Source organism: Vombatus ursinus, unplaced genomic scaffold (assembly GCF_900497805.2).
Source record: "Vombatus ursinus unplaced genomic scaffold, bare-nosed wombat genome assembly UNPS02004868.1, whole genome shotgun sequence".
Classification (NCBI taxonomy): domain Eukaryota; kingdom Metazoa; phylum Chordata; class Mammalia; order Diprotodontia; family Vombatidae; genus Vombatus; species Vombatus ursinus.
The window spans coordinates 3,582,317-3,596,291 of NW_020944646.1; the positions used below are offsets into that span (position 1 = coordinate 3,582,317).

General features: G+C 34.0%; 1 protein-coding gene across 1 annotated transcript; it reads left to right on the forward strand.

Annotated features, from left to right (window-relative positions):
* Positions 1 to 8,585: 8,585 nt before the first annotated feature.
* Positions 8,586 to 8,945, forward strand: LOC114028135 (biogenesis of lysosome-related organelles complex 1 subunit 2-like). The gene has a single exon (XM_027842349.1). It carries the CDS (start codon positions 8,586 to 8,588, stop codon positions 8,943 to 8,945), a length of 360 nt encoding a protein of 119 aa, XP_027698150.1.
* The last annotated feature ends 5,030 nt before the right edge of the window (positions 8,946 to 13,975 follow it).

The following is a 13,975-nucleotide window of genomic DNA, read 5'->3' on the forward strand; positions in this document are numbered from 1 at the left end:
TCTCACAAGTAATCCCATAAAATAAGGCCATATGTTTGTCATGAGGAAATCTCAATTTAACTATATATAGATGACAAAGCAGAATTTTTAAAATGTGCTCCTTAGAATGAATGCATCTAATACAGAAAAATTCCAATTGATTTGAAAGGAAAATTTGTCTAAAATTTACTATACTACTGCCAGAACATGAAAGGCCCAAGTGGAACTAATTTTCTGTAAAAGTGCATCAGACTAAGCAGATATCAAATAGAAAAATGTGTTGAATATTTGTGTGTAAATTAAATTATATAAATATTGTGTATTTATATATGCATATATATTATATGTGCCTAATAATCACATCATTAAATTAATAAAAGAAAACCTTAGTCTTTTAATCAGAAATATATTAAAATATTAATGGTTTTAGATTTTAATGCATTATTAAGATAGGATAGTTCTAATACAAAAAATTACATAAATGAATATTTACTCAAACCCCACCTAAGAAACATGAGAGAATTCAAAGTAACTAACAAAGATCTTTCATTTTATCCCAACATTCGTGAAACTTTCTACACACACACATATACACTAAATTTAAAAATCATATGTGCTAGGTCACAAAGAAGACATAGGCAAAAACAGAAAAAAATCCATAAATTACATTCAGAACATGATTAATAAATTGATTCACATGTGTAAAACTTATCATACACAGTATCTGAAAGGTATATCAATGTCAAAGAAAAATCAGCAACTTAATAATATCTAACATTTATATAGTACCTGCTAGTGGAAAGGTACTGTGTTCAGTGCTTTATAATTATCTCATTTCATTCTAACAAAAGCCTTGGGAGGTAGCTACTATTATCCTCATTTTACATACAAGGAAACTAAGGCAAACAGAAATTAAATGACTTGCCCAGGTTTATACAACTAGTAAGTTTTTGAGTTCATATTTGAACTCAATACTTCCAACTCCAGGTCCAGAGCTCTATCCACTGTGCCACCTAGCTTCATCTGCAGAGGGAAAAATAGAAAAATTCTTAATAGCTACATGGTAAGATGTTCAAGTCAAATGAAGTTGGGATTAAAATGTCAATTTCTACCCAACAGGAAAAAAACACATTTTATATGCACACACATCAATACATATAAATGTAGTGTGTGTATATATCTCTTTGTACCAAAATGTTTGTCAAGCTGAAGTAACAGGTAGTCTAATACTTTTTTCATGGAATTTAGATCAGTGTAAACATTTTGAATAAAGGAAGAGAGAAGGAACAGCAGAATTCTTGAGCATTCTACAAGAAGCAAAAGATTTAGAGCCACTGGGAGCTATGACTACACATTGATGTGCTCTCTAAGCTTGAGCCCACTTTACCTAGAATTTTGCATGTACTTGTGGGCAGTGTTCAACAGACTTTTGAAGGTTTGCTCACATTCCTGTTATAGATATGAAAGGGTGTGAAAAGGGAAGGGAAGAGAAGGGGTGCCTAGCACATACATACTATGTGCTCAATAAATGCCCATTCATTGATTGTTGGATGGATGGGTATAGGGTTAAGAATTTTTTATTTTAATGACTAGCTAATTGAGGAAGCGTATCTATGAGTTGATTTGATATATTCTTAGACACAGATTTCAGAGTGAAGCATAAGTAGAGGGTAGAGCCAATGGGGAGAGTCAACCAAGTTTCCTGAGAGAATACACAGCTTAAATTGATGTGTACAGTATTTGGGTAGTTGGTGGTTATTTTATAAACATTCCTAATTTGAAAACCTAAGTGGAAGAATAGTAGGCTTACTGATTACGCAGCAGAACAATGAAACTACCTGATAGAAATATGTCATCTTACCAAGGTGAGAAACGTTCTTAAGATGATAGAATTAGTTTTTATAACCAGAGAGGATCTCAGAAAATTTAACTAGTTCAAAACCTTGTTTATTTTATTTTTTTAAATTAAGTTTTATTGGTCTTCTATTTTCCACATCATCATAGTTATCCCCCGGATCTTCTTCCTTTCCCTTCCAGAGAGCTGTCTCATATAACAGATAATATTTTTAGAGACAAAAGAAAAAAAAAAGAAACACAACTGATAAATACATTAAAAAAGTCCCAAAATACTTGCATGGGGTATGGGGTATCCTTTCCCATCTCTTCTTCAAGTCAAGTTTAATCATAATTTTGTTGTATTCACTTTTATTTTGTATGTAGTTCTTTCCATTTACAATATGGTAGACATTGTACATATTGTTTTCTTTGCTCTGCTTACTTCACTCTGAATCGCTGTTCATTATACTTATAATTTCTTATAATACAGTAGTATTCTGTTATATTGATACACACTTTGTTTAGCTATTCCACATTAGTCAATAGCAACTTTGTTTCCAAAGTTTTGTTATCACAAAAAGTGTTAATATAAATATGATGGTGCATATGAGGACTTTCTTCTGATAGATAGCTACTTTGGGAGTATGAGGAATATAACAGAATCTCTTATTCAAAGGGATTTTAGTCATTTATTCACATAATTCTAAATTGTTCCCCACAATTGTTGTGCCATTTTAAATTTTCACTAAAAATTAACTAATTCGCTTATTATTCCACCTTTCTTCCAACATTAGCTATCTTTTTGTCATCTTTGCCAATATTCAGGGTGTAAGATAAACCTCAGAGTTGTTTTCATTTTTCAATTCTCTTAATATTTATTTTGAAGGATTTTATGTTGTTATTAATAGCTTGTAATTACTCTCTTGAGAATTTTATTCATGTCCTTTGACTACTTATCTATTGAGGAAAGGCATATACGTGTATGTATGTATGCATGTATACTATATATAGTTATAGACATACATATATACACACATATGTGTATACACACACATATGTGTGTATATTAATAGCCATTTTGTGGTATATATTATAGGTGTACATATGTGTGTATAAACATACAAATACATATGTATATATTATACACATATACTATATATGATATGTATTGAATGTGTATGATGTATTTATATATACATGTGTATATGTATATACGTATTTATGCATAAATATGTGTATACACATATGTGTGTGCATGTATATGTTTTTGTGATTAAGATACATCTAGAAAGTGTAAGAGTTTGGATCTCAGGTCCCTGACTCACAATCCTTTATATCTGTAACTATTATACTAGTTTAAATCAACTATTTTCGTGCTGACTACTGATCAATGCTTATGGATTGCTCCTGCATTCAGTCCCAACAATACAACTGAAATTATCTACTTTTTGATTATCCACTAATGATAATGTTTAAAGTAATCAATCGTCCTGATAGGATAACAGGAAATTAACTAGTCCACAATGACCTAAATCCATAATGGTTCCTTTTTTTGTTATTATATGTATGCAACCTGAAATGCTTTCATATTGCTCAGATTATAGCATACAGATGGAAAAGGCAATGCATTTGTGTGTATGTGTATGTATGCATATATACATGCATGTATGCATGCATGTATGTATATGTGCAAGTATGTATGTGTGTTTTCCTGGCATGTTACACATGCTTAATGAGTCAGCTCCAGAGCTGAGTAGAAAGAGAACAATATTTCCCATTAATGAAATCAAAATCACTTTAAATAAAGGGAAATTATTTTCTCTCATGACCAACATTGTAGTGTTGTTATGTGGCTACAATTTATAGAATCTCAAGACCTCAGAAGAATTAATATTGGAGATGATTCAAAAGGCAATGGAAAGACATAGGGTAATTATAAGTAGACTTGTAAATGAGAAGTTTCAGTAGTACACAATTAAGGATATTTATGAATGTAAAAAGAAAAGACCTTGGCCTATAGGGAGTATTAAGTTTAAATTGATTAAAAGTATAAGTGCTTCACTGGTACTCATTGTCAAGATATTAGGAGACACCTTATTTTCCAAAGTTAAGGCCTAGAAAGCAAGCTTTGCCCCTCAACGAGGCATAACAACAATCTTTTGTGCTCATTTTCTGGATGATCTTACCCTCTGGCAAAAATCACATAATCTTTGTATTGCTTTGATCCCTATTTCCCATGGGATCTCAAGGGAGCTGGTACTGTCATTAACATGATGCAGTTAAAAATTATCAATCAAATCTCCTGATAGGTTGAGTGAACCAAACCAGGTGCTTTATTCCTGTTTCAGCCACACTACTCTGGTTCTGTACCCCACTGAACAACCACAAGGCTCAATGATTTTAATAACTTAGAGACTATTCCCACAGAACCCAAGAGCAACTATATTGTCCCAAAAATTGCCAATGATGGGAGTTTACTCAAGACCTGAGAATGACTGTGTTGGGTCCTGCCTTTTTGTGATTTTCATGTACAAAAACCCTTCCCCTGACATAAACCACAAGCTCTCCTCCTCAGGAGGACATTCACTTGCAAACATTTTCCTCACTTTGAAATCGAACTTCTGTTTTACTCTTGACTCTTTTGTGTCTGACCTGCTTTGTTTGACTCTGGCCACCCATATGTTAGACACTGGTTCCAGTCTGGTCGACATTTAAATTGGTGTTATAAATGGGTTTGGGCACAGAACCAGGTCAATGGACTCTTTGATACCAGTGGGAATGAACTAGGCATCACCAGAGATTACCTTGGAGGCTTATCCTACCTCCCGTCATCTGGTAAGTGATCTGCCCCTTGATCCTGCTCCAATCTTTCAATGAATTAGGTACAGTCTAAGTATGACCTTTCTGAATCCATTTCCTCATTGCACTATTTCCTATCTAAAAAGGAAAATTTCCACCTGGTTAATCCTGAACTTTGCTTTTAACACTCTGTGACTACATCATTTGCTGTCAGATATGACTCATGCCTGGAATCACGCAGAGCTAGAAGATTTTTTTCCTCCTGTTAAAATACATTGTTATAACTATGGCCCTCTTTTTTCCTTTTATAGCAAATTTCTGTAATCAAGAAGTTTTATAAGTAGAATATCGAATCTATTAAATAATAGATTGACACTGGAACATCTCTGAGCTACTTTACTAGGATACAAGTATATACATCTTACAATCTTAACCTATATTTGTAATCAAATTATAATATATGAATTCTATCCTCTTAAGGGGGAAATGATTAAGCAAAGTAATAACACAAAGATGCAATGTGAAAGTTATTCTTTTTAAATAAATGGAATACTAAATGTGAGATAACAATAGGATTAGAGTATTCTCTTTAAGTACTATATACAGACATATATGACTGGGTTCCAAAATTTATCTATCATGGAAATTCAAGCTTTGAGTGTGTTTTAGTAATAAGTTCTCAAAATTTAGTTGAAGATTATTAATTAAGGATTGAGGACATTGCACATAAATTATATTGATAATGTAAAGAAAGTGAAATTATTTTCCCATTTTTATAGTATCTGTCTGCTATTTTTTTTCAAAAGGCAGAACAGTTCATAAGTGAGCTTCCTAAGTGGGGGTGGGAGGGCAAGAAACAACAACATTAGGACCAGACAGATTTACAAGTGAATTCTATCAAACATTTAAAGATCAACTAATTCTAAAAATAAATTAATTACTTGGAATAATAGGCAAAAAGGGATCCTACCAAATTCCTTTTATGAAACAAATATTGTACTGATACCTAAAACCAGAAGGAGTAAAAACAGAGTAAAGAAAATTTTAGATCCAATTTATTAATGGATATGAATGCAAAAATCCTAAATAAAATATTAACTAAAAAATCATGACAATATATTACAAAGATTATACATTATAACCAAATGAGATTTATACCAGGAATGCAGAGATGGTTTAACATAGGGAAAATTATTAACATAATTGATTATGTCAATATAATAAAAATTCACATGATTATATCAATAAATACCAAAAGAAGCTTTTGATGATATGCAACACTTATTTTTATAAAAAAATAACATTTGAAAATATAAGAATAATTTTTTTACTTAAATTGATAAAAAAAAATGCTTATCTAAAACCATAAGTAATCATTTATTTGTAATGGGGATAAGCTAGAAGCTTTTCTAGTAAGATCAGGTGTGAAACAAAGATTCCCACTGTCACTAAAATATTATTCAACCTTATATGGGAAATCCTAGCAATAGCAATAAGAGAAGAAAAAAAAATAGAAGAAATCAAAATAGGGAATGAGGTAATAAAACTGTCAGCATTCCTATATATCATAAACTAAACACTTCAAGAAGAGATAGTAAGAGATGCAGAATTTAAAATAAATCTAGGGGGCAGAGTCAAGATGGCAGAGTAAAAACAGTGACTTGTCTGAGCCTTCCCCCAAACCCCTCCAAATACTTGTAAAAATGGCTCTAAACAAATTCTAGAACAGTAGAAAATACAAAAAGACAGAGTGAAACAAATCTCCAGCCTAAAGCAACCTGGATGATTGATGGGAAAGGTCTGTTGCACCGGACTGGGGAGGAGTACAATTCAGTGTGGGCTGCACAGGCAAAGACCAGGCCTCAGTGAACCTGGAGCAGGCATCAGGGGACAAAATCACGGGCAGATATGTTATTTTCCAGACTTCTCAACCCACAAATACCAAAGACAACTTAGAAAATCAGTGGGAAAGGTCTGCCAGACCTGGATGAGAGAGGAGCACAGTCTGGCCCCAGTCCTGGTGCAGCAGCTACTTCCAGAACTCTAGGCCCACATATGGTGTGGGGATCAAGTGGCTAATCATAGGGGGTTTGCAGGGATCTCTTCATTGATGCTGAGGAAAGATTCTCTTGTTTTACCCATGCTTGGATCTGGGTTGCTGTCCTGGGGTGAGGAGGAGCATTGGTGTGGTGGAGCTTGTGGCGGCAGTGGAGACGGAAACCTCCTCACAGTTCCAAGGCAGAAAAGAGTGCTTGTGGTCACTCATAGACCAGGACAAAGGCCAGAAATGGAGCAGACACCTCGCCTTTGATCATACCACCTTGGAACAACTGAAAATTTACAAGTCCCTAGAAGTACCTCTGAAAACAGCTGCACAAAGCCCCCAAAGCTTGGGACAGTACGTCCCCCATGCTGAAAGCAGACCTCTACCTTAACAAAGAGTTTAAAAGTCAAATAATTGCCTAGGATCATGAACAAACAGCTCAATAAAATCAGACCATAGAATCTTACTTTGGTGACAAAGCTCAAAACATACGACCAGAAGAAGACAACAAAGTCAAAGCTCCTACATTCAAAGCCTCTGAGAAAAATATGAATGCATCCCAGGCCATGGAGGAGCTCAAAAAGGATTGTGAGAAGCAAGTAAGAGAAGTAGAGGAAAAACTGGGAAGAGAAATGAGAGTGATGCAAGAAAATCATGAAAAACAAGTCAACAGCTTGCTAAAGGATACCCAAAAAATACTGAAGAGAATAACGCCTTAAAAATAGCTTAACACAAATGGCAAAAGAGGTCCAAAAAGCCAGTAAGGAGAAGAATGCCTTAAAAAGTAGAATTGGCCAAATGAAAAAGGAAGTCCAAAAGCTCAATGAAGAACATACTTCCTTAAAAATTAAAATGGAACAAATGGAAACAAATGACTTTATGAAAAATTAAGAAATTATAAAACAAAACCAAAAAAATGTAAAAATAGAAGACAATGTGAAATATCTCATTGGAAAAACAACTGCCCTAGAAAATAGATCCAGGAAAGATAATTTTAAAAAATATTGGATTACCTGAAAGTCCTGATCAAAAAAACAGCCTAGGCATCATCTTTCAAGAAATTATCAAGGAAAACTGCCCTGATACTCTAGAACCAGAGGGTAAAACAGAAATAGAAAGAATCCACCAATCATCTCCTGAAAGAGATCCCCAAAGGAAAATGGCTAGGAATATTATAGCCAAATTCCAGAGTTCCCAGGTCAAGGAGAAAATACTGCAAGCAGCAAGAAATGAACAATTCAAGTGGAAATATAATCAGGATAACACAAGATTTAGCAGCTTCTACATTAAGGGACCGCAGGGCTTGTAATATGATATTCCCAGAGGGCAAAGGAGATAGGATTACAGCCAAGAATCACCTACCCAGAAAAACTGAGTATAATCCTTCAGGGGAAACATGGATATTCAGTGAAATAGAGGACTTTCAAGCATTCTTGATGAAAAGACCAGAACTGAACAGAAAATTTGACTTTCAAATACAAGACTCAAGAGAAGTTTGAGAAGATAAACAAGAAAGAGAAATCATAAGGGACATATTAAGATCGAACTGTTTGCATAAGTACATGAAAAGATGATATTTATAACTCATGAGGCCTTTCTCAGTATTAGAGTAGTTGGAGGGAAAATATATGTGTGTGTGTGAATGTGAGTGTATACATACACACACGTACACCCATGCACACAATTGGGACCCAAATTCTTATGGAAGTGAATGTTGAAAAGTAAAAATGTATAAATTAATTTAAAAAATAAAATAAGTAGATCTCCTCAAACTTTTTCCCCTTCCCTTTTTCTCTCCTTCCTTCTCTCTCTCCTCCTCTTCCTTCCTCTCCCCTCTCTGTCTCTTTCTCTCCACCTTCCCTCCACATCCCCATCCTTCTCTCCACCCTTTCTCCTTCCTCCCTTCCCTGGCCTAGGCAATGCCATGATGGAGATGGTCAAAGAGGCCATGGAGCCCACTGAGGTGGAAGTCACAAGGCTCTGCCAGGACATGTTCTCCAAAATGGCCATGTACCTGACAAGCAAGCTGATAGTCACCAATGAAGACTATAAACTTCTGGAAAATATGAACAAACTGACTATCTTGAAGTATCTAGAAATGAAAGATATAGTAAATATAAGTAGAACACTAAAAGACTTAAACAAGATATGTGTAGCACTTCAGACTTATCTGGATCAGATCACTTTAACTGAGGACAAAGTAGTAGCTCTCCAGCAGGCAGCTTACCAGTTCGATGCATATTCAAAGAAACTAGAAGCAAAGTACAAGAAATTAGAGAGGCGATGAAAGATTTCTTTAGCACAAAGACTTTAACTACAGGAACGTTTCTTAAGAGCTGAAATAAATGGGATGGAACCTATCATTATGCTTCAGTTCCTAAAAGGAAGTGGTGCTCCTGATCCAAGGAGGATCCCAGTCCCCACCTTTGGTTGGATATGTACCTGTGGCCACCCATTGATGTTTTCCTAAACCTGTCCCCCGTAGAAACTCATCCTATATGCTACATTATGTTTCCTGGACCAAGGCTCAGAAATCAGGATCAACCCCATCTAGAGTAGACATAGATTACAGGCTCTCCTCTCCCTGTCTTCTCACTAATTCTCTTTCCCCTAGCACTCCACTTTGTACTCTCTGTTCTGAATGTGCCCCCAACCCCTTTCATAACCTGTTTTCCAACTTAAATAATAAATGTCAACTTGTGACCCTCAAAATAAAATAAAATAACTCCAGATAATATAAAATAGCTGAAAGTACATTTACCAAAACAACCTATATCAAATTTAAATAATTGGAGAAATATGAATTATTTATGGATAAGCAGGGCCAATGTAATAAAAAATGAAGAACAAAATGTCAGGAGTAGCAAAGGAACTAGTAAAAAATGCAAAGGAAGGAGGTTTAGCAGTATCACATCTTAAACTATATTATAAGGACATAATTATCAAAAATATATGATGTTGGTTAAGATGCAGGAAAGTAGCTCATACATTTTTTTTTAAAGATTCTTATATCAGATAGAAGATTTAGGTAAGGGTAGAAACAACAAATGGTATGTAAACTAAAATTCTCTGAAGTTTCAAAAGTGGAGAACCAAATTTAAATGATATTACTAGCAACATTATCTAGGAATCTCTAGATTTTGAAACAGAGAAACAGAGTCCCCTTTAGAGCTGTCCTGAGAATAAAGCCTACTGTCTAAGAAAAGATTTCTAGGGACCAGATAATTACATGAGACACCTGAGACTCAAAATGTGCTGATAAAAAGAGCATTGAGAATAGATCACTAGGATACAAGGGGACTTAATATAAGTTAATATTAGTGGTAACTATTATATTACTATGGCCTTTTGTTTCAAGATATTTATGTTTAAGTTTTCTTGGTTACCTTGGTGAAATGTGAACCTCCTTTCTCAAAACTGGTCTGTTGAAAGACCTCTAAGTAGTTTGATCTGTACCTGACTTAATGTAATTATACAATTATGGGAATTGTGAGAGAACTTTATTGCATTGTTTGAACCTAGTCCTGTGTGGCTGGGAAACTAGACCATATCTATGTGTTTTTTAGAGACTTTTAACTGAAAACTTATGTTATACTAACCAGAAACTATGATCCAAAGATCGATGCAAAGAGTTTGTTTTGTTTTTTTTTCCTCAGGATCACTACCGGTTCCTTCTGACTACTCCCATAGCTGCCAAACTTGTGGACATGGACTTCTAGATCATCATAAGAAAGCTCCTGTTCTTAAGTGGACAGCATAACCCCCTAGGGACCTCAAAGTTTGTCTAGCATAAACCCAGAAGCAGCCAACATCCCAATGAGACAGCTGCCCCAAGATTCCTGACAAGCACTAAATACACTGCCCTAGTTTTTTTTCCCCCTTTCCCAATTTGCTTTGTGCCCATCCACCAAAGCCCTGATTCAAGCAGGTGTTGGAATTTTCTCCCTCTACATTCTTGGTTCCCCTGTCTTTTCTGCTTACAAGCAAATAGTGGCTAGCAATGATACCCGGGACATACTTCCCTAATAGGTCCCCTCAAGTAACTAACCCCCTGGGCAACATCTCTTCTTGGCCCAACTGACCTCTCATGGAATTTGAATTATAACTGCCTCTCCTTTATTGGTCATAAAAGTAGGGGTTCTTTCAGAATCCTTCTTTCTGGCCCAAAGGGGAAAAGTCAAGATATTAGGAGACACCCTGTTTTCCAGAGCTAAGGCCCAGAAAACAAGCTATGCCCTGAACTTGATATAATAATAATCCTTTGTGCTCACCCTCTAGATGATCTCACCCTCTGGCAAATATTATATAATTTTTGTAGGGCTTTGATCCCTATTTCCCATGAGATACCAGGGGAACTGGTACTGTCACTATTATATTTTAATATTTTGATATATTTATGTATTCAAGGAAAAGCTGGCATTGCTTAGAAAATAGAATTCAGAAACCTGGGTACAAGTCCTATTTCTGTCACATATTGTGTGACTGCATGGGCTAGAGAGAAATGAGTATTATTAGTGAAGATTTATTTTTCTCAGTTTATTAATACAGTAAATAAAATTTGATGAAATGTAGATGTTTCTGGATTCACTTAATAAATTGAGAGCTATATTGAGATTTTATTAATGAGGAAATATTCAAATATCTTCCTTAATTACCTGAGAGCTAGGAATGATAAGACTAAATATGAGAATGAATCAAACAGCTAGATTTTGGCAGTTTTCCATACTTACTTATAGGTTACTCTTCAGGATGTCGCCTTGATTCATTCTAATATGTAGCTTTAACATCTTGATCTCTATGGTAATCGAGGGGAATGTTTGTATATTTTTTCCTTAATTAACATATATCTTCAAATTATGATAAATAATTTTTGAAAATGCTTATTAAAATTCTTCAGTGAAAATAAGAAGAGTAATTCGTACCTCTGACATAAAAGAATTTTCACTCTAGTAACTCCCACCTACTCTTTTCTGACATTCTCTTCTAATAGCACATTCAAAAATAAAGAATTACTTTTAAAATTGAATATAAAATAAACTTGAATGAATCACCATAACATAGTTAGAATACCTTAGACATGAGGGTGATGATATTCTTTTACTTGTGAGGCCTTTATAACTCACTTGCTTATGAATTATGTATCTACCATAGAAAGAAAATCTAATAGTAGCTCTTCATGGGAGAGACACCATTATTTATTCCTCATGAAAGAGAATTAAGGTACCATCAGACATTTAGGTCTGCTTAAAGAATTAAAAATCTTGAGCAAAAGTCAACTCTCCCTGTCTCAATATCTAAAATTGAAAAAAAAACCTAATTAAATGTATGTTTCTATATTTAGAGTATAAAAGTGTTAATAACAAGGAAATGAAATGTACATTTCAACATATAATTTTATTTAGTACCTGCCTAATAATTAAACTTACATCTTTTTTTTTTGTAAAATAAAAAAGTGTATCTAATGTTTTACTTTATGAGACATTTCTTGCCAAAATTTGACATAATTGCAGATACAGAGGTATTTGGACATAAAAGTCTGTGCCTCAGTTTCAAGGACATGGCCTCTTTCATTACTAATTTAAAATACTTCCAAACCAGAGTAGTAAGGTGTTAGAAACAATGCATTACAAAGGTGAAGAGAGTTATAGAAAACCATAATTGGGAGAGATATCTAAGACAATTCATTAATTCAGCATAATCACCTAAACCAGATTTCATTTCCCTAATACCTTCTCACACTCCAGGTTCAAGAGAGAGGAATAAAAAGAAACAAAGAAGGAATGAAAGATAGAAAGAAAAAAAAGAGAAGGAGGGATAGAGGAAGGGAGGGAGAAAGGGAGGGAGAAAGGGAGAAGGGAAGGAAGGAGGGAGGAAGGAAGAGAAAAAAGAAAAAAACAACTAAGGAATAAGTGAATAAGTGAATGAAATAATAAATAAATTAATAAAATGAATAAGCAATTAAATAAATGAACAAATGAATGATTGAATGGATAATGGAAGCAGTGCTTTGGCGTTATATAGTATAGTTATCTGTACACATTTTTCCCTCCAAGTTTATAAGCTTCTTGAAAGCAAAGTTTTCCCCAGCACCTACCACAATTCAACAATAAGTGCCTTCTATGTTCGAGAAATATTATAACATTAAAAATTTTAAAAATTATGTATATATATTCTGCCTTCAAGTAGCTTACATTCTGCTGGGGCAATTAAAACAAACAAATAAGTAAGAATAGCATAATTTTAGGAGCAATATAGCTTCAAAATTATCTTAGTGTTTTGAACATAGTAAGTACTCAATTGCTAAGTTAAAATAAACTGAAGAGAAGTAATACTTCCTTTTCTGAATTTCTAATCTGAAAACAACTTTCCAGTCACTGGAAGAAGGAGAGAAGTGTGAAGCTAAAAAGGAAAAAAAAAATGCCTTTCAATCCACTCCATATTATCCCTTACTACATAGATATGACTGATAGACGGTGTGGTATGTTGGGTCTAGGGAGGCAGCCTTGAAATTAGTAAGATTTGGATTCAAATTTTGTCTTTAACACCAAAGATTACTTGTTCCTTTCTCACAAAGAATATCCTAGATATGGTCATAGACCAATCTAATAAAGGCTTCATAAAGGTGAAGAAAGTTAGTATAAGTATTGGTAGTCACTGAATTCCTCAGGGTCTCCCTTTTTCAGTAATCGTATGACATTAAATTTTATTAATGCTTTTGGAATATTACTCTCTTTGAGTTAAAATGGAAATCAAGTCCTTATATTCCTTAAAATTGTGTCACTTCCATTGTTGATGTATTCAATATATATTTACTCAGCCCCAGCAAATCCTCCTAATTTGATCTTAAATGCCATTACCATTTCTTCATGTAAAGTCTGAGTCCAAATAGTTTGGATACATGGTTTCAAGAAAATGTTAGTTGACATGAAGCAGGCCTCATAAACTAAGTCCCCTTGTCTTCTCAGGTGTTCTCTTTCTAAACCAAATCAGGACTACACACAAAAGAGCCAGATTCAAAATCCATTTGATAGTATAGAAAAGATTATTATTATTATTATCACTTTTAGTAATAACACAAATCTGTAAATAAAATATGTGCCCAAATATCAGAAAATTCCTAAATAAGTTGTGTCACAACAAGTACTGGAAGACAGACATCCTATAAGAAATAAGAAATTGAAAAATTCTTAAACTATGAGGATTTTTCATTATTCTCAATGGGGGAATGGTAGAGGAAAAAATGATGCAACTTATGTTCATAGTAAGGAAAAGGAAGATAATACAATGTGAGTTTGATGAGATTTTTAAAGATTTTTT

What these genes read in the sequence shown, in the direction of transcription:
- LOC114028135 (XM_027842349.1), top strand. Translation starts at nt 8,586, where the DNA reads ATGGAGATGGTCAAAGAGGCCATGGAGCCCACTGAGGTGGAAGTCACA.